This window comes from Peromyscus eremicus, chromosome 18 (genome assembly GCF_949786415.1).
Source record: "Peromyscus eremicus chromosome 18, PerEre_H2_v1, whole genome shotgun sequence".
NCBI lineage: Eukaryota > Metazoa > Chordata > Mammalia > Rodentia > Cricetidae > Peromyscus > Peromyscus eremicus.
In genome coordinates, this window is record NC_081434.1 from 38,654,823 (window position 1) to 38,680,458 (window position 25,636).

Sequence of the window (25,636 nt, forward strand, 5' to 3'; positions counted from 1 at the left end):
CTCGGGAGGCAGAGCCAGGCGGATCTCTGTGAGTTCGAGGCCAGCCTGGTCTACAGAGTGAGAGTGAGAGCCAGGAAAGGCACCAAAACTACACGGAGAAACCCTGTCTCGAAAAACAAACAAAACAAAACAAAACAAAAATTATTATGCTGGCTTTCCTCAAAACAATCTTATTTAAGAAATATAGATGCAGATGTATTCATTGTAATTAACAAAATGGGTGACGCTCTAGTCTGCATTTGTCCTGAGTGTACACCTTTACCTTGTAATAAACTTCATCCAAATCCCTTAAAACAACAGCAACAGCACACAAACTGTTGCTGCTGTGGTCAGACAACTTCCTATAGTCAGTATTTTAAATGATCAGCAAGCCGGTTGTGGTGGCACACACCTGTAATCTCAGCATTCATGAGGCCGATGCTGGAGGATTTCAAGATGAGTTTGAGGCTAGCCTAGGTTACACAGAGAGACCCTGACTCAAAAACAAGCAAAATATAGCCGGGTGGCAGTGGTGGTGCATGCCTTTAATCCGAGCACTCGGGAGGCAGAGCCAGGCAGATCTCTGTGAGTTCAAGGCCAGCCTGGTTTACAGAGCGAGATCCAGGACAGACACCAAAACTACACAGAGAAACCCTGTCTAGAAAAACAAACAAACAAAAACAAGCAAAAAAATAAGAGAAAGCCCCTAAAGGACAAAAATAGTAACTATCAAATTGGATTTTGTAGGGAATCATGCAATCAACAAAAACATGATGTGATAAAGTGAAATTCCTTTTGGGGGTCGTTAGTCCTCTGCTTAAGGGAGAGTTTCATTTTGACCTAAATCTTACTAAGAGTAAAAAAGGGAAAGTATGTGTGTGTGTGTGTGTGTGTGTGTGTGTGTGTGTGTGTGTGGCGGGGGTGGGGGTGGGTGCGGGGGCTGTTTTCTAAATCACAGATAACCAGGCAAGATGTACAATGAATACCATGAATGACAGCTGATGGGGGTGGGGTGGGGCACAGCGTGTGTGTGTGTGTGTGTGTGTGTGTGTGTGTGTGTGTGTGTGTGAAATTCTAAGACAGCTGGAGGCAGTCAGTGGGTTCTCTTCTTCAGTTATGTGGGTCCAGGGGATTGAACTCGGGTCGTCAGGCTTGGCTGCAAGCACCTTTATCCACTGAGCCGTCTCTTAGGCCCAGGTTTCTATAAGCTTGGAGTGACTGAGGGATGGCTGCTCCAGAAGGTACATGGAGTTCTGACTGAAGATTCTTAATAAATGGGTCCAAAGAGCCTCCCAGCAGTCATGATTGAATGGTAGTTACTTGGGGCAGGTTCTCTGTAGCCTAGATGTGCCTAGAACTCTCTGGGTAGCCCAGACTGGCTTTGAACTCTTGGCTGTCCCGTCTTATCCTAAATGTTGGGATTACAGATGTGAGCTCCACATCTGGCTAAAACCAAGTCATTTCTTACTTCACAGGTATTTAGATGCCTTAGTCTTGAAGAAGCAAGCATTTTCAGCCTGTAACTTTGCTATTTTCTTGCCCTGGCGAGGCAGTCTCGCTTGTGTCTGGTTAATTATTTCCTTTTGGAGTTGGAGATATGGCCCAGTGATAGCAGGAGTCATGTGTTCATCCCCAGATTTCCTCTTGGAAACTCTGTTATCCTCTCCAAGACCTCTCCAGTCCTTCATCTGAGTCCTCGAACTTACAGAGATCCGCCTGGCTCTGCCTCCCCAGTGCTGGGATTAAAGACGTGCACCACCACCGCCCGGCGTCTATTTCATTCTTTTTTTTGGTTTTTCGAGACAGGGTTTCTCTGTAGTTTTGGTGCCTGTCCTGGACTAACTCTCTAGACCAGGCTGGCCTCGAACTTACAGAGATCCGCTTGCCTCTGCCTCCCGAGTGCTGGGATTACAGGCGTGCACCACCACCGCCCAGCGTCTATTTCATGCTTAAAATCATGTTCTACCTAGAAGATCAGTCTAATAGTTCTGATGGTGTGTAATCCGCATAGGCTATTCCTTAGCACAGGGCGGTACTCAAGACATGTTTATGTGGCTGAGATGAACCCATATTAGGTCATCTACGGCCAAAAGTGGGGCTCAGAATCCCCAAACTATAACTCAGATGCACAGAACAGGCCCGTGCTTCAGGAGCACCTGTCCGTTTGGTTTTGGTGGAGTCTGAGGTGGATCTGAAGTGGATCGAGTCATCTTTTCTTATTGCTGGGAAATAAATACTCCAAGTAGTTCTGGTGGGAACAGAACCGTGGGTAGCAACCTGGGCAACCTAGGCTGGGCCAGGGCTGGATCCAGTCCTCTCTGTCACTTGACTGAATGATGCTTAGAGATAAAACCCAGAACCTCACCGATGCTGTGCCGCTAAGCTACACCCCCAGCCCTTCAGAGGCTGTTTCAATAAGCTGCCCAGTCAAGCCTTGAACTTGGGATCCTTCTGCCTCAGCCTCCGTAGTAGCCAAGCACCAGGGATGACAGACCCGTACTATCAGGCCTGGCTATTATGCGATTTCTGTTTCCAGGTGGGTACCACCCAGGCATGTGTCACATCCATGCTCAGTGACCTGACAAACGTCACTGAACCCCTCCGCCTGAACCCCTGCAGTAGTCACAGAGAGCCCTGATGGGATGGGCATCGGTGGCCAGACACTGGAAGGAACCCCAGTGGGTGCTGGAGAGAGGCTCGGAGGGAAACCCCGAGGGAAGGAGGGGCTGGGAATCCCGCCAACCCAACCCAGCGGACTTGCGCAAGAGCTGGCCGTCCCCGCGGAATCCCGCGTCTCCCGCTGCACCCACCCGACCCTGTCCCAAGCAAAAGCGAAAGGAAGCCGAGCTGTCCGGCGTGGCCCGGCGTGGGCGGGGAGGTGGCCGCGCGCTCTGGCTCCGGGGGACCAGGCTGCCGCTTTGTGACTTCACCGGTTTCGCAACAAGCCGCCGGGACGGCTCGCGCCCCACCCACCCGGCTGCCGGTCCACCCTCCGCCCTCTCCACCTCTGAGCGCTTCCCTCCCTCCGGGGCTGGGCCCGTCCTGGCTGTCTCCGAGCCTCCTCCGTCCCGCCGCCGCCGCCGCCGCCGCCGCCGAGCGTTAGCTGTCTGTGTCGTGGCCACCGCCTCCAGGCAGCCCGCAGCAAGCCGGCTTCGTGGCCCCGACGACGAGCGCAGCGCCCTCTCACCGCGATGCTGTGCTTCCTCAGGGGAATGGCCTTCGTCCCCTTCCTCTTGGTGACATGGTCGTCTGCAGCCTTCATCATCTCCTACGTGGTCGCGGTGCTCTCGGGGCACGTCAACCCCTTCCTCCCCTACATCAGGTGAGGGGCAGGCAAGTGGGGCGTCAGGGACGAGGGAAGCAGATCGAGTCCATGGCACAGCACTGTCGAGAGGGAGGGAAGGTGTCCAGGCCAGGCATAGCGGCATCTTCTTGAGGTGAGGGCAGGATGTGACTATGAAAGATCATCTCTGACACCCCCTCCCCTGGCCTGTGTAGAGAGTCAGGGAGCACGTGTTGGGTTCTGCCCTCTGAGAAAGAGATGCACAGAGCAGCATCCGGAGGGCTGTCAGAGGGTACCTGGGGTATGGGATAAAATCCTGGGAAGAGCCTTCTTTGATGCCATCGAGACAAGCATAGTTCCGAATCGATACCATTTATTATAAGCCGATCCAGGCATGTGCCAAGCTGCTCACCCATTTCTCTTCCACTTTGCAAAAACTCCTGCTCCTTCCCCGCCCCTCCCCCTCTCTCTGAGCCTGGATCTCACTATGTAGCCCTGGCCGGCCTGCTGAACTCTAGGCTGGCTTTGAACTCACAGAGAGCCACCTTCCTCTGCTTTCCCTAGTGCTGGGATTAGAGGTGTGGGTCAACCCCACCCCCAAGCCCGCACTTCTCAACAGCTCTTGAAGTGAATGTCTAACTTCATTTTCCATGAAAGAAAATGGAAGTTGAAATGGATGAAGATACATCAGATACATGGATAGGACACTGGTGTGAAAGCTCCCCAAGGACAGAAACAGAATTCAGGTCCTGGTCACCCTGTGTCAACAGCAACACAAAGCAGCTGTCAGAGCCTTGGGAGTCAATGGACCTGCCTCAGACTCCCCTTGGGCTTGGTACCTCCAAAGTCAGAGCCTCCAAGCTGTTGAAAACTGTGACATTTCTTGTGTTACTGCTTAATGTTTCCTGTTTAGGTTCCATCTTTCCCGAGGGTCACTTTATCCATGGCCGGGGCAATAGCTTGATCCTCTTTAATGGCTCTATGTATTTGGTAGCTTTGCCCTTGGAGGAACTTTAGTAGCTGGTCCTGAGCCCCTGGGAAAGCCTTGGCAGGGTGCTCATGGCACACATCAATCCTAAGTACCAGCACCCATCTCCCTTCTCTTATTTCTGAGTGAAAGATATACTCCCTTTGACATATATAAAACTGAGCTGTTATCCCTTCGGAGAAAATCATAGCTATGTTTGTCCTAGGCGTGAAGTTCATTCCTGGCTAATATGTGATATGGATTGGCCAGGCTGTCAGAGGCAAGGTTGGAATCTCTGTGTCTGGTGTAGTTATGACTGATATTACCCTAAAGTGAACCTCAAATGGGAGATAATCTAGAGTGGGTAAACCAGCTGAGTTAGGCGAGATGCTGAAATCACAGACACTCCAGGGAAGGGGCTTACAAACTAACAAGGAAAGTCTTAAGTAGTGTCGAATTATGGGACACAAAGTCACAAGGTGGACGGACCCCTTATTGCTAGGAACTACAGGCCAAATCAAACATAAGATTGCCCAAGTGTGCCTGGGGATTTGGGCCATTGTTTGTCTTCTACCTTGATAGCAGCGCGGGCACTGGACTGTCTCTGAGCCCTTGACATAAGGGCCAGACGCAGGTAAGAGCTAGACATCGAGTAGTATGTGGGGACTGGAAATAGATCAGAGTTTAGACTGTTGGCCCAGCATGCACAAAACCCTGAACACAGTCCCCAGCTCTGCAGAACTGCAAGATGAAGAGAAAAAGTTAGAAAAGCCCTCTGCAGACAGATCTCTGAGGCCAGCCTGTAGTGAGTTCCAGGATAGCCAGGGCCACAAAGAGAGACCTTGTCTAAAAAAAAGCCCTCCAAATTTACAACTTGTCTCTCCTCTCCCCTCTGCCCTTCCCTCTTTTCCACTCCTCTCTTCTCTCTGTACTTCTGAACTTCCTCTAGTCCCACTGGCTTTACTTACTATATCTGTCTTGATTTCTGTTTTGTTTTGGTTTTTTTGGGAGGCAGGTCTTGCCATGCAGCCTAGACTAGCTTTGTACTTGCGGCAATCCCCCTGTCTTAGCTTCCTGAGTACTGGGATTATAGGCTCGAGTAACCACATCTAACCCTGTCTCCCCCTCTTTTCCTTCTTGAGACTGGGCATCCCCCTGTTGCCCATGCTGGAGTCTCCCCCCTCCCTACTCAGCCAGCCAAGTAGCTGGGATAAAAATGGTCTGCTCCTAGTCCGGCTCTCTTCAGGTTGTTGCTTTTGGTGCTGGGGCTCAAACCTGGTGACCCACGGCAAGTACTCTTCCACCGAGCAGTTTCTATAGTCCTTCTTTCCAGGCGTAGACACGTGCACACTGCTTGACGATAATGTGATGGCTATCTAGATATTTATAGACTTTCTCATCTCTTTCTTCAAATGCCATCTTAGCAAACCCTGTCCTAATAATACCAGGAAGGGTAGTTCAAGATTTTTTTTTTTTTTTTTGAGACAAGGTTTCTCTGTGTAGCTTTGCGCCTTTCCTGGATCTTGCTTTGTAGCCCAGGCTGGCCTCGAACTCACAGAGATCCACCTGGCTCTGCCTCCCAAGTGCTGGGGTTAAAGGCGTGTGCCACCACCTCCCGGCTAGTTCAAGATTTAAAATTGCGTCCTACCTCTCTTGGACCCCTAGAACCAGTCTCCCTATGCACATGTACGTGTGTGCACACACGAGTTCTGTGCCATACAAGTGGCGGTCATCGGACAATCTGTTGCGACCAATTCTCTACGTATGCTGTGTGGTTTCCGCGGATCAAACTCCGGTTAAAAGGCTTGGCAGCAAGCGCTTTCACCCACTGAGCCGTCTTGGAGGCCATGGGCTTGCAGTCTTAACCCACCCATGCCACTCACATGTGTGGTCCACTTGCCATCGCTGGCCGGTGGGTCTCCAAGGGCAACCACAGCTATAGTCCAACTGCTTGAAGGCGCCAGAGGACAGCCACAGGTGTTGGCCGTGGTCTTTTGTTCACCCCAGCACCCATCGCCTTCTAACAAATCAGGAATATAAGATCCATGAGCGCTCTGAAAGTGGGTCGAGTCCCGTGATAGAACATTTGCCTTGTATCTTCAAGGCCCTGGGCATGTATAGAAAAATGCCCCCCTCCCCGATCCATTTACCCTAGGTCATGGTGGATCCCGATTAGGTAAGTTCAGCCAGTTGGGTGTTTGGCTGGTGATGTGCATGCAGGTTCTCAGGATGAGTTCCCTTCGCTGTTTGGCCGTTGTGGTGGTCTGGTACTTTTAGCACATTTGTGAATTAAGAGGGGAACCACTTTCCAGGATGGCCTTCAAGTCAGCTTCCTCCTTATCAGATAACTTCTCTTTGTGACACTGTTGGTCTTTTTTTTTCCTTGTCTTTTCAAATGAAGTCTCCAGTAGTCCAGGCTGGCCTCAAACTTGATAGGAAGCCAAGCACTACTTTGAACTATTGATCTTCCTGCCTCCACCTCTCGAGTGCTTGGATAGTAGTCATGGACCACCAAGCCCAGTGAGTAACTCCATTACTCTTTAATATGTTTCATAAATGTTCAGATGATTCTCAGACCTGGAAAGATACTGAAATTCATGCATAAATAAAACAAAACAAAAACAACAAACAAACAAAAGAAGCCGGGCGGTGGTGGCACACGCCTTTAATCCCAGCACTCGGGAGGCAGAGCCAGGTGGATCTCTGTGAGTTTGAGGTCAGCCTGGTCTACAGAGTGAGTTCCAGGAAAGGCTCAAAGCTACACAGAGAAACCCTGTCTCAAAAAACTAAAAAAGAAAAAAAAAAAAAAAGAAGTAATTTCCATTGGAATTCACTGATGCTGTTTTTCATTTGATAACACTATTGGTGAGGTTTGGGGGGAAACAGACCCTTTCATACATTGCTCCTGAGAATGTAAGTTGATTTTAAATTTAAAATTTATTATTTTTTAATGGGTGTTTTGCTTGCATGTATGTCTGTGCACCATGTGCGTGCCTAGTACCCCAGGAGGCTAGACAAAAATGTTGGATCCCCTGGGACAGGAGTGACAGATGGTTGTCAGTCTCCCTGTGGGTGCTGAGAATCAAATCTGGGTCTTTTGGAAGCGCAGACAGATTGAACCTTCTCTCCAGTGCTTGATTTTAAATTTTATGGAGAGACTTTAGTAAAAATCTATGAAAGCGACAGATACATCCTGTGATGTAACAGCTGCCCCTTTTTTGGGAAAAGTGTCCTACAGGTTGCTTGTCTGTGTGAACGAAATGCCATCTGTAAGGTTGCTCAGGGCTTCTACTTCCTCATCTAGTCATTTGCTGCACGTGGTAGGGAGCAAACTCAAGCCTAGAGTGTGTGACAAGGTCTCTCCCATTGAGCTACGACATTGTTTTCGGTCAGCTTAGCCACCATTCAAACAGTCAGAGGACTTGCTAAGTAAATAGATTAGCCAAAGAAGGCAGTGCTTCCAGCAAGAGCTCTCCGTGTGGCATCTTATCGGTGAAGCGCTCCAAGGTACATTATTACATCGATAAAAAGCAAGATGCAGAACCAAGCTTGCTGTTTTTAGTTAGAAACAAAAAAGGAGAAAAACAAGTACAGTTGTACCAGCTTGCGTAAAAATCTAGAGGAAACTGGGGTTTGTTAGTGCCCAACTTAATCTCAGCACTCAAGGGGCAGGAGCAGGAGAATTGCTGGAGGTTTGAGGCCAGCCTGAGACAAAGACGACTTCAGCAACACTAAAAGAATCAGGGACTAAGCTCAGAGACAGGAGTGCATGCTTAGCCAGGTGTGGTGGCGCACACTTTCAATCCTCAGCACTCAGGAGGCAGAAGCAGGCAGATCTTTGTGAGTTCAAGACCAGCCTGGTCTACACAGCAAGCTGCAGGATGGACAGGACACCATACTAAGACCCTGTCTCAAAATACAAAACAAAGAACCAAAACAAAACAAAAAAGCACATGCTTAGCATGCACCAGGTCCTGGATCATCACCAGTGCCTCAAATAAAGAGACTAATTAAAAATGTTTATAGCATGCCGGGCGGTGGTGGCGCACGCCTTTAATCCCAGCACTCGGGAGGCAGAGCCAGGCGGATCTCTGTAAGTTCGAGGCCAGCCTGGGCTACCAAGTGAGCCGCAGGAAAGGCGCAAAGCTACACAGAGAAACCCTGTCTCGAAAAACCAAAAAAAAAAAAAAAAAAAAAAAATGTTTATAGCAGAGGGCTGCTGAGGTCAGTAAGACAGAACTTTCCTGGCATATTTTTGATATGTTTTCAGTATTTTAAACAAATAGGCTCTCTATCCTATGGTTAAATTAAAAACATGGAATCAGACCACTACATGTACTAAGTTGGAGTAGTAGAAGAAGTGGTATTTTTTTGTACGTTAAGAACCCGTTAATGCAAGGATATCAAAACCAAGAACAAACAAACAAAAGCCTACCTTACAGGATTAGGCCATGCCCACATTCTCAAGCACTAGCCACCATGCCTAATTTGGAGTTTCTCTTTCCTCCTCTAGGCTCTCTGGTAACAGTTAATCTTTATGGGCCCATAATATCCAGGCTACCCTCTTAAACATTCCTTGGACATGTGCTTGGGTCTGCCATGTGATCCTGCACTCTTAGAATTTTGTCAGTTCTGGGTCCAGGACTGGCCTTTTGTAAGTGCATCCCCCTGACCTGCTTTAGGAAGTTGTTTTTGTTTTGTTTTGTTTTTCGAGACAGGGTTTCTCTGTGCAGCTTTGAGCCTTTCCTGGAACTCTGTAGCCCAGGCTGGCCTCGAAGTCACAGAGATCTGCCTGGCTCTGCCTCACGAGTGCTGGGATTAAAGGCGTGTGCCACCACCGCCAAGCGGAAGTGTGGTTTTGCTAGACAGTGGATGTGGTCTTGAGCACCTATGCTGTTCCTCATGACCATAATTTCTGCTCCATAAACAATGGCAGAAAACCAGGCTACCTATAGAATTAAGACATTGTAAAGAGGGAACCAGAGTTGCGTGGTAAATGACATCAAATGTTTGGTCAGGACTTTAACTTCAAAATCAAAATTATGCCTGAATGTGGTGGTACACTCCTTTAATCACAGGGCTGGGGAGGCAGAGGCAGGTGGATTGCTGTGGATCTGAGGCCAGCCAGGACTAGTAGGAATAGTCTGTCTTAAAAAAAAAATCAAACTGAGTGTGGTGGTTCATACTTACAATCTCAGCACTTGAGAGGCAAAGAGAAGTAAAATGAAGGCCAGCCTAGGCTACATAGCAAAATCCAGGTGAGCCGGGGTTACAGAATGAGACCCTGTTTCCAAACCAAATAAAAGATCCAACACAAAGTAGTTAGAATTTGTGGTGCTTTGAAAGAAAATGGATCCCAAGGGGAGTGGCATTATTAGGAGGTGTGGCCTTTTTGGAGGAGGTCATGCTCAAGTTGTGCCCAGTGTGACTTTCAGTCGACTTCCTGTTGCTTGCAAGATGTAGCACTCAGCTCCAGCGCCATGTCTGCCTGCATGCCGCCATGCTCCCTGTCATGATGATAATGGACTGAACCTCTGAAACTGTAAGCCAGCCCCAATGAAATGTTGTCTTTATAAAAGCTGCTGTGATCATGATGTCTCACCATAGCAATAGGAAACCCAACTAAGACAGTATTGCTACATTTAAAAAAAAAAAAAAAAAGAAAAAGAAAAAGAAAAAGAAAGGAAAACTCAAAAAACTTGCCCAAGGCCACAGGAATCCAGGCTGAACATCTAACGTCAATGGACATGGTTAGGAACTCTGCCCTGATGGCCCATGTTACATTTCCTTGAGTACATTTCCACTGTTGTGTGAGCATAGTCTTGTATGCTTGCAGTCAGAGTTTTGCAGGCCTTTTCTGGAGCCATGGTTGAGGAGTTTGGCTAACAGTAACTATTTAACATGTTCTTGTAGGTCTTATTCCCTGGAGACAGGGTCTCTCACTGAACCTGGAATTAGGCTAATAATCCTCCATCTGAAGACACAGATAATGTTACATCCTGTACTCAGCATCTTCAGTCCCTGGTTAAGCCATCACCTTGGTAGTGGGAATCACAAGTGCTGAGTGATAAAGAACGTGGATTGTCCATGCTTGGGAAAGTCATGCACCACCAGGCACGCGTTCTTTGTATTGTTCCTGCTTTAAGTGATTATTCATTGCCTTAGCAAAGGTTTAGTTTGGAGTATGTTCTTCAAGTTCCTTGGAATTTTCCAAAGTTGGCTTAAGTTATATAAATGTAAACACAGGAAATGTGGTCATAATTCATTTCCCAGGTACAGCTTGTTTTGAAATTACTGTGTATTCGATGGCTTCAACAACTTCTAAACCATGGGCAAAAGAAAAATTACCCCTGATTGCTGCTGTAAATTCCTCCTTAACAGGAAGGCCGGTGAGGTAGTGGATGAGACTGAGGCTGGGCCAAGCATGCTGGGAAGCCATGTGATGCAGAATGCTGTGCTGGGAGCAGGATGCAATGATTTTAAGCTACATTGGAAAGCAGCTGCTTTGCCCTCTCACCTGCTCCACTTTCTTGAATCGGGCACCCAGATATACCTCTCTCAACCAAATACATCCTTCGGTGACTGTGAAGGACCGTTTCCTGGACACCCTGGGAATACAAAGTTCTCAGGAAACTGAAATCGGGGCTGCTCAAATGCATTATATAAAATAGCATAGGACTGCATATAAACCTGCACATCCTCCTGCATCCTTAGTCATCTCTGGATTAGTTAGGACGTCTAATACAAAGTAAATACTGTCAAAGTAGTTGTTGGTATTGGTTAGGGGATAATGATAAGGGTATATTCAATAAACATGCAGTTTGAAATGTGTTTTGGATTCTTGCTTAGTTGAATCCATGGATTCAATAGGCATGGATATAGATACAGATATGGATGGCCAAACTGCTCTACCTCTGATCTTGTGTAGTGGCATCATTTAATGTGAGCTTACAGAGAAAATTTAAAAAGAGGCTCACCCAGAAAGTATCTTGGCTGCCCCTTGCTGTTACTACATTTATTGCATTTCCACATTTGGTAGAAAGGATTACTCAAAGTTTACTTATCACATAATATGTAATATCAGAGACTTGACAGATTTATGAAGAGTTCTTTTTTTTCTTTTTAGACAGGGTATCACAATATAACTATGACTGGCCTGGTACTCAATAAATGAATTAGGCTGGCCTTGAACTCACAGGCCTCTACTTGTCTCTGCCTCTTGAGTGCTGGGACTAAAAACTTACACTATCACACCCAGCATGAAGACATTTTTCATTGATAATAAGAACCCTTTTACTTTTACTAATGAGCAGACAACACTATTATTCATTACTTATTACTATTATTTATTTTAAGTTAGCATACACAATGACAGGTTTAATTATGGAATAGGCATACTACTATATTTTGTTTTTGTTTGTCTTTTTCCTACAAGGCATCCCCCAGCCTCCATTCCTTCTGTCCTCATCCCATGTCCCCTACCCCTTCCACATAGTAGGTTCACATCTTGCATGTCCCTTACCCCTTCCACATAGTAGGTTCACATCTTGCATGTCCCTTATCCCTTCCACATAGTAGGTTCACATCTTGCATGTCCCTTACCCCTTCCACGTAGTAGGTTCACATCTTGCATGTCCCTTATCCCTTCCACATAGTAGGTTCACATCTTGCATGTCCCTTACTCCTTCCACATAGTAGGTTCATCTTCCGTTGTCTTCTCGCCCCAATAATACTGTTCTATAAAGTTTGTAGATATGGCCAGATTTTATTTGCTGCTTAGAGAATTTTCATGAATATTCTTGAGGAAAAACTGGCTCATGTAGTTAGGTACCATTTCATCAGTGAATAGAAAACCCCAAATCTGACAATTCTTACCAGACAGATTTAGGAAATTCTGACTCAAATTGTATCTCAGATAGTTTGCTGACTTTTTTTTTTTTTTTTGAGACAGAATTTCACACCATAAGCCTAGGCAGGCTTTGAACTTGAGGCAATCCTCTTGCCTCAGCTTCTCATATGCTGGGAATACGGAATGAGCAACCCACTTCTTGTTGATGAATTCTGATTGATTCTAATAGGTCTTATTGATAAGTGAATACATTATAGTGTTATTTGTAAAGAGTTATAGCAAAGTTTTGTTTTTTAAGTAGTTGTAGTGTTGACAGTGGCCTATGGTGGTAAAAAGGTAGCCGAATATGAGCCTCCTGGGTGTGAACTAACGCATTGATGATAGCTACTGTGCATTCAGAATCCTGGAGAAAAACGAGATACAGCATAGTGGCATTGCTTGTCCGAGAGACTTTATAACTAAATTCTGCTGTTTGAAGAGCCGAGAGTTCTCACCTCCTTAATTGCTTCCTGGTCTACAGCCAAGGCCTAGTGGCCCCTTCTCATTACCATGGGGGTTCTTTCCCGTGGCGTGCTGGGGCCAGCGGGCATGCCTCCTGAAAGTCATCCATGTACTTCTTTTTCCAACTCCATGTTCAGTGTCTTGAATTTTGTAACTTTTGTTTCCCATGTTGGATATATATTCCTTAAGGACTTGGCAAAAAACCCAAGCATCTTCAAGAGTGGCCTGCTAAACATTTATTGACATATCAGTGGTCCCTCTCCCCAATCATTCTGATGACTTTGTTTGACTACCAGGAACCAAGGAGCTGGACATTTGGTATAGATTCCTCTAACTTGAAAAAGTTGTGAAACTTCCCAAATACCCAATTTCTTCCTGAATAAAATGAAATTTATAGAAGACACACCCATATACATTCAGCTAGGCTCGGACACCCTCCATACACATTCATCTAGGCTCCTGAAGACGAAATTACAAACAATACAGTAAATATAAAACCATGTCTGATGCATAATTAGTATTCAATAAGTAATATATTATTAGGTCTTTTTTGTTTCAGGGTCTTGCTATGTAGCCCAAGCTGGCCTTGAACTCACAGCTTGCTTGAACCTCCCAAGTGCTAGGTTTACAGGTGCATGTCCACCAAGTCTTGACTAGTCTTTTTTGGGGTGGGGAGTGAGAGTCATTCATTCAATAAACACATAGGTAAATAAATACGTTATTTACAGGGTGCTTTATATCCTGCCTGTAGGGATTTGTTTGTTTGTTCATCTGTTTATTTATTGTCCTGTTTTCAATTGAGACCTTCCTTCATGTTAATCACACACTCACCGATGAGCCACACCATACCTATGTGGTTTGAAATAGATAAACAAGAATAAAATACCATTCTGAACTTTCAGATCCCATGTTTGGTGCCATATGGAGTGTACATCCAGGCTTTTGACCTTTACCATGGTCTGCCATCAATAGATGCGTGTCCAAGTCTAGCTGTTTTCCTATGGCCTTTCAGAATGGTTTTTTTTTTTTTTGGTTTTTCGAGACAAGGTTTCTCTGTGTAGCTTTGTGCCTCTCCTGGAACTCACTTGGTAGCCCAGGCTGGCCTCGAACTCACAGAGATCCGCCTGGCTCTGCCTCCCGAGTGCTGGGATTAAAGGCGTGCGCCACCACCGCCCGGCTTCAGAATGTTTTTATCCCCCAGCTACGTACTTTCTTTCTTTCTTCTTCTTCTTCTTTTTTTTTTTGGTTTTTCGAGACAGGGTTTCTCTGTGTAGCTTTGGAGCCTGTCCTGGAACTCGCTCTATAGCCCAGGCTGGCCTTGAACTCACAGAGATCCGCCTGCCTCTGCCTCCCAAGTGCTGGGATTAAAGGTGTGCGCCACCACCGCCCCGCAGTCACACGCTTTCTTGAGTATCAACCCATTATGCTATTTCTTTCCCTTTCCAAAACCATCACCCTAGCTCATCTCCCCGGCATGCCTAAGGTGGTAGATGAGGGCCAAGAACCGTGAGGCGCCTCACTGGTGGTTGCTTTTTTACACCCTAAGGTGGGAACAGGAAGACTGACATTCTCTTCAGACTTAATCATCTGGCAAACGTGCTACCCCAGGGCTCAGGCTCTCTCTGCCATTATTCTGTTCCTGGCTCTTGTCCCTTTCCCGTCCACTCAGCCCTGGGCTCAAGAAGGCACCCTGCACATGGGTACCCTTCTCCAGCCCTCCTCCTTAAGTTTAGGAAGCTGGGGAAGTGGGAGGCTCTGTCCTAATCAGGCTCTGAGGACAAAATGGAAGTAGCGGGGAGTCAAGGTGTTTATCTTAGCCACGCTTTGCCCCTTTACATCCTCTTTAAAAGTTATGTGTCGACAACACTTAGAGCTTCCTGCTTTCTGCAGGCACTGGTTTCTTGTAGAATTTTCCGCATGCTTGGAAGTGTGTCTTTCCAATGTGATCAGTTTTCAACACACACATTTCAGAGCTGTTTTTAAGAGCGGAAGCACCCGGAACCAGGGCAAGCCGGTTCATGTGGGGAGCACCTTCGTCATCCTTTTTAAGCTGGAAGGGTGCTTGTGAGTGGCCTGATGACATTTTTAACCTGGTGCCCACGAAAAGAAACTAGAACATGCCCACACACTTCCTCTGAATGGAACTGGGTGCCTGTGCATGCTAGGCACTTTGATACTGAGCCATGCTCCCAGGTCTTCAACACTGCTTTCTGAGTCACCTAAGGAACTGATAGACTGCACCTAAGTTTTTTTTTTTTTTAAATAGGAACCTCTTTTTGTTAAGATGATTGACCAAATGAGCACACTTTTGATAAGCTAGGGGGCATGTTCAACTCGTGGCCTAAGGGCTGCTTGTAGCTGAGGACAGCTATGAATGAAGGTCCCTTCCGGTGGGGTTTCCATAAAGTACTTAGTAGTGATCAATGATATCTACATTGCTCAATCTACATTGCTACATAAGCTCAATACAATGATATCTAACATAATGATATGTTATTGTGCATAAATCCAGTCATTACAAAGTGTTGCATTTGTATGCACTTAATATCTCAACCATAGAATTTTCAAACATATTATTCATTTATTTTTATTTTCAAAATAGTGTCACTCAATTCTTCATATTGAGCTTATCAGGTGGGGTTGTGTAAGAAACAATCATGTTGTTTATTTTAAACACGTTCTAACTTTTATCCATGTGCCTTGGTTAGGGTTTCTATTGCTGTGAAGAGACACCATGACCACGACAACTCTTACAAAGGAAATCATTTAATTGTGGTGACTCATTTACAGTTCAGATCATGGTGCTAGAGAGGTAGCTGAGTGTTCTACATCTTGGCTTCTAGGCAACAGCAAGTGGTCATCTCAATGGACGTGGCTTGAGCATAAATGAGACCTCAAAGCCTGCCTTCACAGTGATACACTTCCTCCAACAAGACCACACCTACTTCAACAAGCCACACCTCCCCCAAAATGCCATGCCTTTTGGGGGCCATTTTCTTTCTTTTTCTTTTCTTTTCTTTTTTTTGGTTTTTCGAGACAGGGTTTCTCTGTGTAGCTTTGAGCCTTTTTCCTGGAACTCACTTGGTAGCCCAGGCTGGCCTCGAACTCACAGAGATCCGCCTGCCTCTGCCTCCCGAGTGCTGGGATTAAAGGCGTGTGCCACCACTGCCCGGCTGCCATTTTCTTTCAAAGTACCATAGTGTGTATGATGTCTTCATGTATGTGTGAGTAGATGTGTATGTGCAGTACAGGTATAGGTGCTTGTGTGTGTACACATACTTGTGGATGCTGGAGGGCAAATCATAAGCTCAATCCCCATTTATTTCTCAAGACAGTATCTCTCATTGATTCATCTAGGCAGACTGGACAACAGTAAGTTCCTTATGATTACAAGTGGGAGGCACCACACCTAGATGTTTCACACGGGTGCTGGGAATTAAACCTAAGGCCTCACGATTGTGCAAAAACACTTCACTGAAAGATCTATCTCCCTAGTCCTAAATGTGATCTTTATTTTTAGTAGAAAACAAGTTTTAGGGTTTTTTTTTTTTTTTTTTTTGGTTTTTCAAGATGGGGTTTCTCTGTATAGCTTTGTGCCTTTCCTGGAACTCGCTTTGGAGACCGGGCTGGCCTCAAACTCACAGAGATCCACCTGCCTCTGCCTCCAGAGTGCTGGGATTAAAGGCGTGTGCCACCACAGCCTGGCAGTTTTAGGTTTCTTTAGAGCCCAAACAAAAATATTTTAGAACAACTTCAGGTCATATCTGTGAAATTCAGTGTCTGAACACCTAGAAAGACCAATATAAAATGGACCAATTATCTGTCCAGGGGTTGGAGTTGAAATTCCTTCAGAAATAATTCAGCTATTTTATTTTATTCCTTCTCAGTGACACAGGAACCACGCCTCCAGAGAGTGGTATTTTTGGATTCATGATAAACTTCTCCGCATTTCTTGGTAAGTACATGATTATTATAAATGAGAAATTTACAATGTCATGTGAAATAAAATGTTATTTTATAGTTTGTGTACTTTACAAAAAAGCATTACCTTTGTAACTCTAGTTACACTACTTTGAGAGACTTAAGTATATAAAAAATTCAAAATTATGTATAGCTTCATAGAACTATACTTTATCTGGTAATCAGACACAGGATTTGTAAGAGGTAGTTTTAAATCCCAAACTTCTAAAATGGAGTTAAAATTTTTATTTTATCTAAGATTTACTTTTATTATTTGTGTGTGTGTATGTGTGTGTGTGTGTGTGTGTGTGTGTGTGTGTGTGTGCGCGCACAAACAAGTCCATGTTGGTGGTTAATTTTTACTGTTGGTGTGTGTACACAAACACACATGTGTCAGTGCCCTTGGGGCGCTAGAGGGAGGAAGTCAGATCCCCTAGAGTTACAAGCATTTTGAGCCGCTCAGTGTGGATGCTGGGATCTGAACTCCAGTCCTCATGCTGGAGCAACAAGATTTCTTAACCACTGAGTCATCTCTCTAGCCATGAAATGGCTTTTCAGTGTAATTTAGTTTTAAAAAACTTACTTGTGTCCCAGCACTTGGGAGGCAGAGGCAGGTGGATCTCTGAGTTCAAGGCCAGGCAGGTCTACAGAGCAAGTTCCAGGACAGCCAGGGCTACACAGAGAAACCCTGTTTCAAAAAACAAAAACAAACAAACAAACAAACAACCCACCAACAAAAAAAAAAATCTTTGTAGCTAAGGCACTTGTGTAGTTCAGTGCATAAGGCAATGTCATAAGATGTTTTCTGATGGTTCAGCAGCTTACACAGAATCATCTGGGGTTAGAAGCATGATCCTGAGCGACCTAGATCTGTTTAGTCAAGAACTCAGGGAACACATGTTGTAAATAAGCACATGGAACCAGGGTGTAGATCAGTGATAGAACACTTGGCTGGCATGTAGGCAGTACCAGGTTTGATCCTTAGTACCATAAATCCAAAACAAAACAGTTTAGGGGACTTGGATGCTTCCTACAGATTGGGAACTGCTGACCTGTGAGGAGAAATAGGAAAAGATCAAACCAGAATAGTTTGTGTCTGTCTCAGGGATGACTTTTTTTTTTTTTTATTTTCCACTCCTCAGAAGCCGTGCAGAAATAATTAATGGGATGCAATCCTGTCATGAGTCCATTAATGTCATGTACAGTGAATCCAATTGCTTTGCCATTGATACAAAACCCAGTCCTCTATGAGGATTGGAGGATACAGGTGTCAGATGTGGGGCTGTCAATTCTTTCCCCCTCTGCCCTGTGGAGTCACCAGGGCCAATTGTGTAACCAGCACCCCCACTTCCCTCTCCAGAGTAGACCAGGAGGACTTCCCGGAACCCTCCTGAGGGAGTGAGCCTCTTTAGAATTTGTGCAACTTGATAGAAAATTTCATGTGGTCACTCATTTGTGGGCTCTTCCAACTGGGTTTGGAGGTGAGAAAGAGGAAAGAGAAAGAAACACAGGGCCAGTCAGTCCCGAGGCCTTTTCATGCATCTTTGCCAAGCCAGACTTAGAAGAACGAGTAATTAATTTGACCACAATCAAGGACAGGTTCAGGCTTTAGACACAATACGTGACATGAATATGTTCAAATTTTGAAGTTGGGCTAAGTGTCCAGTTTTAGCTTTTTCCCTTCCAGATAAAGTCTTGCTCTATAGCCAGGCCCACTTACATTGGTTGTGTAAGCCAGTGGTTTCATAGAACTTGCAATTCTCCTTCCCCAACCTTCTACGGTCTGGGAGTATAGCCATGTGCCATCACCCCTCGCTAGACTGCTTTTTATTTACCTAGTTTTTACTTCTTAAAATTTTGAGATAGGGTCTCTTCTAGGTTGCCCAGTGTGGTCTTAACTGTATCAGTACACATGAAGTTCACCTTATCATAACGAGGGCCACACACTTTACGCACTTTAAAAACAGACCAGAAGAAAAAAATTTAATATTAGCAGTAGACAGAAGACTGGTACGTAGAATGTGTCAAAGCCCCTACAACTTGAACCCAAGGGGGAAATATGAATGCAACATGGTCATGCAAGTCTCAGAAGGCATGTGGAAAGCCAAAAGACAATTTTCAGAAGGCTGGAACTGTTACCACTCACGCGTGAGGAAATACCAACTAAAGTTTCTAGGTTTCACTCCTTAGACGGCTGCTTATGTTAAAAGCATTATGCACACAGTTACTCTCCTACCTCAGCTGACTCAGAGCAATTGAGACCTGCTTCTCAGCATTTTAATCCTGAGTATTTTTTTCCCAGACTATTGCTCTGAAAACGTGCCCGAAACTTACAAATTGGGAATGTTGATGGAGTATTGTTTGTAGCTGGAAAACTCAGGGAGCAAAGTAGAAATCCATCTACAAGAGAAGGGCAAAATAAAGACAGGGTCTCACACACCATATAGAAGCCTCCTGGAAATGACAATGTAGACTGATTTTGCAGTGACTTGGAATAATATCTTCATGGTACACTGTTAAGTGAGAAAAGCAAGTCAAAGAATAACACATGGAATGCAATGCCCTTTACATGAAAATAGCCAAGATGGTGTCTGTGTGTGTGTGTGTGTGTGTGTGTGTGTGTGTGTGTGTGTACGTACACTGCATGGGGGCAGAGAATGGGAAGAACAAAATATGTTGCAATCGGGACTTTTTTCTTTCTCCCCTGTGCTGGGAATCAAACCCAAGGCCTCATGCCACACTCTCAGCTGTAATTAAGAAATTTTGTAAAAAAAAAAAAAAAAAAGACTCACACATGTTCTTGTTTTTCATTAGAAGAATCAGGGATTAAATTTCACTAGACTATATATTTTTTTCAGGTGCAGCTACGATGTACACGAGATATAAAATAGTGGAGAAGCAAAATGAGACCTGCTATTTCGGCACACCGGTCTTTAACTTGGTGTCGCTAGTTCTTGGACTGGTGGGATGTATTGGAATGGGCATTGTAGCCAATTTTCAGGTATGGCCCGAGAGTTTGGGGTGGTTGATAATGAAAGAGTCAGAGTGTGAGTTGAGAAGCAGGAATTTAAGAAACCAGGTTGTGTTGCTAGGGTTATGGATAAGCTATGAGGTCAATGAATTAGGATTGGGTTGATCGAGTTTTAACACGATTGCCAGTCTTGCCTGGGAACTGGGAGAGAAGGGGTTGATATATACAAGACAGTGAAAGTGTATACCCCAAACGGTGCTGCAGGCTCAGCTCTGCTCCCTGTTTGTCTGTCTGTTTGTTTGTTTGCTTTTAAGACAGTTTTTTTACCCTCTACATGGCCCAGCTTGGCCTGGAACTTCTTGGCAGTCCTCATTTTAAACACACACACACACACACACACACACACACACACACACACACTTAACTTTAAAACTACTAATGCTGAGTTCTCCTACCTCAGCCTTCTGAGTATAGGGACTGCAGGCCTGGAGTACCATGCCTGGCTTCCCAGTTCTGTTCATGTAGTCTGAAGCAAGAGCTACATTAGCTTTGTAAATGATTTTCATCAGAAGGAATGCTTATAAGTCTACCATTGGCTACAAGCCATCACCTGACCTCTCCCGTTTGTAGACGAAGATTTGGTTTGTGGAGGTGAAATCATTTGCTCAGGTTTATTCAATCAATTAGTTTGCAGAACCCAAATATGGCCTCTGTTCCACTACCCACGCTTTTCCCTAACTTGTAGATTCTTCCTCGTCCCACAGTCTTTCCCAGGAAAGCATTTGATTTGCCTATGGAGAAGCTATTTAATGTCTTAGAAAAATCTGTGAACTTCCTGTTCACACTACTGACAGCACCCACCTCCTAAGACTGTTGCGAGGATTGGATGAGAGAATCAGCGCCCAGTAGCCAACAGTCTGTTCTTAGTGGCTGTTGGAGTGATAGCCACTGTGATGGTCCTGCACTCTGCCTGTGTGAGAGCAGGATGGGTTACTACAGGAGGCCTTGGCTTCTGCCCAGGAGAATCTCTCACCTTCTCCCCACCAGCAATGACCTTGTATCATGCTTGTTTTCACAAAAAGATGGCGACCTTCACTCTAGTGGGCTGCTTGAGCATATGCCGTACACAGGAATAAGCACAAACCTACATCACCTTCTGCCCATCCATTCTCCAACGTCTACTCCTGCGTGGAACTGGAGCACGGTCACAGTGGCCTCAGCCGGACGTTCATCTCACGAGCCCCACAGTCTCGCTGTCTCTGCACTCATCAAGGGAGATGCCCTCTGTCAGCACTGGGGTGGGCATCATGATAGAGCACCTTTGCCAACAGTTAGGGTGAAAGGCCCCCTTCCTTATATGGTACAGCGTATTCAGGATGACCCACAGGCCAGGGATAGATAAGGGTTCTTTGAACCAATCCTTGGGTGATGAAAGGCGACAGCACAGTTTACAGCTCTACCAGAAAGTATGCTAGAAAGGGGGAGGGGAACTTAGAATGATACACATTATCAGCATGTGATTATGAATTGTTCAATGGGAGGGTAGTGTACATTTTAGCATATCACTTTCTCCTCTGAACAACATTGTAAGTCATAAATGCTGCTTTAAAAATCATAAAGGACAGACTTTATGAAGAAAATATAGATGTTTAGATAATGGATTTTTTATGATTTATTTATTTTTATGTACATTGGTGTTTTGCCTGCATATATGTCTCTGTAAGGGTGTCAGATTCCCTGGAGTTACAGACAATTGTGAACTGCCATGTGGGTGCTGGGAATTGAACTCAGGTCCTCTGGAAGAGCAGTCAGTGCTCTTAACCCTTGAGCCATCTCTCCAGCCCAGAGAATGGATTTTAAAAAAAACCACAAAAAAACCCCTCTCCTTTAAGGCCTCCATGAACTAGGTCGTAGAACCCAAACATAGGATCTTTACAGTGCCCATGGGAGTCAACTGTTTCCCTTGCCAGTGCTCTCATGAACATCTCCTGCCAGCCTCCTTGTATGAGGTCCTGTAGTTCATTTTTAGCATGCTATAAGCTGTGGACCTGGAGAAGAATCTGAGCTGGGAGGCCCAGAGAGAGTTGAGGCCCTGGTAGTTTGATCATCTAAATCCCGCTGACGAGACCTTCACAGCTTGCTTCCCCAACTGGGTGGGCGGGTTGCTCATCTTGTGTTTGCCTCGTTTATTCCTGTCTCTGCTTCCTTTTCTTTTTGGAATTCTGTCCTTTGAGATGATGACATAAGGCATCACATTAAGTAAGATGAGCCAGGGGCTGGGGAGATTGCTCTGTTTACTGATAAAGTGCCTGCGGTAAGCAGGAGTGATAGACCCCAAAATCTAGGGTCTCAAGTGGGCGCCCCAAGAACCCAGACTCCGGTCCAGTTGATGCAACAGCACGAGGTTTATTGAAGAAGCGGCTGTACAGTTGGGCTACTCTTGTCCTGAGAGCAAGAGTCGCATCTTACTGCAGCCACATGGGTGCTTTTAAAGGAAAAACCCACAAAAACCACAAGATTACAATTCCCATACAATTTCATTTCGATCGATTTATGTCTAGAGGCTAATTTCTCAAGATCATGGTCTGATCACAGAGGGGATACAGTCACATCCGCGTGCACATTCTTCCCAAAACTTCAAGGGGGCGGGTATCAGGGTGGGAGTGGAGTTTACACAAAGGTCACAGTGGTCCTTCCTGGAACACTTGCAATTATCCCAGTCATAGTTGAGCGAATCTCTTAATACAAATCTCTCTACATTGTTACATTGTGGCAGGGTTGGTTGAATAATGACTGAGTCAGGTTGCTCTTGGAACTAGTTTTCTTTTTAGTTTCTTATTCTCCTGGGGCTTGGGGGCTGTAAGCCTGAAGGGTTAGGGTCTTTCAGGAGGACCTGAGTTAATCCCTAGAAGCCTGGGTAACTCAGGGATGGTGACACCGGTCCTGAGGCTCCCTGGCCCGTTGACTTGACCTCATTGGTGAGTTACAGGTCAGTGAGAGATCCCTGGCCCGTTGACTTGACCTCATTGGTGAGGTACAGGTCAGTGAGAGATCCCTGGCCCGTTGACTTGACCTCATTGGTGAGGTACAGGTCAGTGAGAGATCCCTGGCCCGTTGACTTGACCTCATTGGTGAGTTATAGGTCAGTGAGAGATCCTGTCCAAACAAAGCGGGTGGCTCCTGAGAAGTGACACCTGAGGTTGACCTCAACTTTCCGTGTGGACACATGAACACACACATATTTGCACCCACATGAACAACACCCCAAAATGAAATAAACCAGACACAAAAAGACAAGTATCCACAAGATCTCCCTCATAGGTAGAATCCAAAAGAGCTGAAGCAAGGGAACACTAACCTTTTATTTTTATAAATATATATATATTGTTTTTCGAGACAGGGTTTCTCTGTGTAGCTTTGCACCTTTCCTGGAACTCACTTTTAGACCAGGCTGGCCTCGAACTCACAGAGATCCACCTGCCTCTGCCTCCCGAGTGCTGGGATTAAAGGCATTCGCCACCACTGCCTGGCTATAAATACATTTTATTTCAGTGTTTATTTTATGGAAATAAAGGGTGGCTAAAGCCTGGAGGTGGTGGCACATGTCTTTAATCCCAGCAGTGGGGAGGCAGAAGCAAGCAGATCTCACTGAGTTTGAGACCAGTGTGTGTGGTGATGTATTGTGTACCCTAATCAAATTTGCCTGAAGATCAGAGAACAGAACAAGCCACTAGATTAAACACAGATGCTAGGCAGTGGCAGCACATACCTTTAATCCTAGCACTCTGGAGGCAGAGATCCATCTGGATCTCCGTGAGTTCAAAGCCACCCTGGACTACATGAGATTAACTCAGTCTAGGAGAGAAACAGAGCCAGGTGTGGTGTCCCACACCTTTAATCTCAGTACTTGGGAGTCACACGCCTTTAATCCCAGCACTAGGAAAGTTGAGACAGGAAATGATATGGGTGGGCAGAGAAAGGTATATAAGGTATGAGGAGACAGGAACTAAAGCCTTTCAGCTGAGGAAAGCTTTTCAGACTGAGGAGTCCTAGAGGTAAGAGGTGGCTTGTTCCTTTGTGTCTCTGATCTTTCATCATTTACCCCAATATCAGGCTCTGGGTGTTTTTTTTTTTTTTTAATAAGACCATTTAACATTTGAACAAGTGTGGTCTACAGAGTGAGTTCCAAGACAGCCAGGGCTACACAGAGAAAGCCTTTCTCAGAAACCAAAAATCAAAAAAAAAAAAAAAAAAAAAGAACAAGAACAAAACCAAAAACACAACACAAAACAAAACAACAACAACAAAAGAAAAAACCCAAAAAACAAACAAACAAACAAAAAACCAAAGGGTGGCTGGTGCCAGAACAGGGGGGAAAAGAGAAGAAAATGCCATGCTTGTGTGGTCACAGCCGAGTGGTTAAAGTGATGAACTGGAAAAAAAGCCAATTAAGAACTGTCAACCAGGGCAGTGAGATGGCTCATCAGATGTCAGCCCTTGCTGTGCGGCCTGATGACCTCAGGTCAACCCCCAGATTCCACCAGAGGGAGAAAACTGACTTCTAAAGTTGTCCTCTGATCGTGTACTATGGCTTGCATGTTCTCTCTCTCTCTCTCTCTCTCTCTCTCTCTCTCTCTCTCTCTCTCTCTCTCACACACACACACACACACACACACACACACACACACACACACACAGAACCATAAGCCTAGTGAGATGGCACACACCTGTAATCCTAGCACTCAGGAGGCTGAGGGAGGGTTGAGTTGGAAGCCAGCCTCAGCTACATAGCGAGAACCTGTCTCAATAAACAAACAAATAAAACAAGACAGGCTTGGTGGTACACACTCACCACAGAGACAGAGATGATCTTGATTTAATCATTTCACATTATAAACATAGACAAAAACATAAATACCATGGATATGTAAATTATTATTTATAAGTTAAAATTAATTTTTTAAAACCGAGATGTTTATTATGGCAAAAAAAAAAAAAATCCAAGATTTAACCCCCTCAATGTTTTCTGTGCTACCGAGTCCAAAGGACGTCTCATCCACCCAAAATTCATGTCTGACCTAAGAACGATTCCCCTTCTAAAGGACCAGGGGCCGCCGGGGATGTGGCTCAGCTGACAGAATGCTTGATTCGAATGCATGAAGGCCTGGGTTTAATCCCCAACACCCTATAATTCTGGGCATGGTGCAAGTCTGCCTAATGCATTTAGGAGGTAGAGGCAGGGAGATATAAAATTTAAGGTCCTTGGCTACAGAGGGAGTTTGAGGCCAGCCTGGGCTACATGAAACTCTGTTTAAAAGAGAGAGGTGGGGCAGAGAAAGACTATTTTTTGTGAGAGGAGGTCTCACTATGTAGCCCAGGCTGGCCATGGCTGCTGGATCCCCCTTCCTCAGCTTCCTGAGTGCTGTGATAATGGGTGTGGACCACCACACCGAGTTTCAAGACCTCTTTAGTGGTAGAGCACGTACATACACCATCGTGAAGGGGACACATCAGAACAAACACTGCAGAGTCTGGGGTCTTCTGATCTGGTCATGGCAGGGTAAACGTTCCCAGGGAGCCCGTGAAGCTTGTAGATTCAGCTCCAGAGGATGTGTCAAGATGGCCAGAGCAGAGGAAGGAAATTTTCTCTTAGTGGGAGGAGAAAACATATTCAAATTCAGGATGTCTATTAATGTGGAAAGTACCAGAATTCTGATTATTCCTGAAAGTGACTCAGTAGCAGATGATACATTGGTTTCTATTTTGCCCTCACCCAAATATGTCTTACAGTTGAGCAATGAAAGGAATCTTTTTCTTTTAATTCTTCTAAGATGTTTTTTAAAACTATGGTAAAATATACACAATATAGAATTTTCATCTTAAAGGCTTTTCTCTATATCATTTAGAGATTGTTTTCCTGAATTCTGTAAGTACACACACATTTAAAGGGACACACATATTTTAAAACACAGAATGTCCCTTACTTTTCATATCTAACTGTATCTGTATGCCTGTGTTAGATATCCTACTTACAGACAATAACGTGATGTATTGTAGCATGTGCATGTGATTGTGCTGGTCCTCAACAGTGACTCACCTGCCTCCGTCTCCTGAGTGCTGGGATCA

General features: G+C 45.2%; 1 protein-coding gene across 2 annotated transcripts in view; it reads left to right on the forward strand.

Annotated features, from left to right (window-relative positions):
- Positions 1 to 2,995: 2,995 nt before the first annotated feature.
- Dram1 (DNA damage regulated autophagy modulator 1) overlaps positions 2,996 to 25,636 on the forward strand; it is a 39,774-nt gene continuing 17,133 nt past the window's right edge. For both annotated transcript variants that reach the window (XR_009375089.1, XM_059245465.1), the window contains exons 1-3: positions 2,996 to 3,301; positions 16,467 to 16,534; positions 19,398 to 19,540. Coding sequence is in view for 1 of the 2 variants with exons in the window: in XM_059245465.1 (XP_059101448.1) it covers positions 3,171 to 3,301; positions 16,467 to 16,534; positions 19,398 to 19,540 (342 nt within the window). In the remaining variant the exon portion in view is untranslated. The remainder of the gene's footprint in view (positions 3,302 to 16,466; positions 16,535 to 19,397; positions 19,541 to 25,636) is intronic.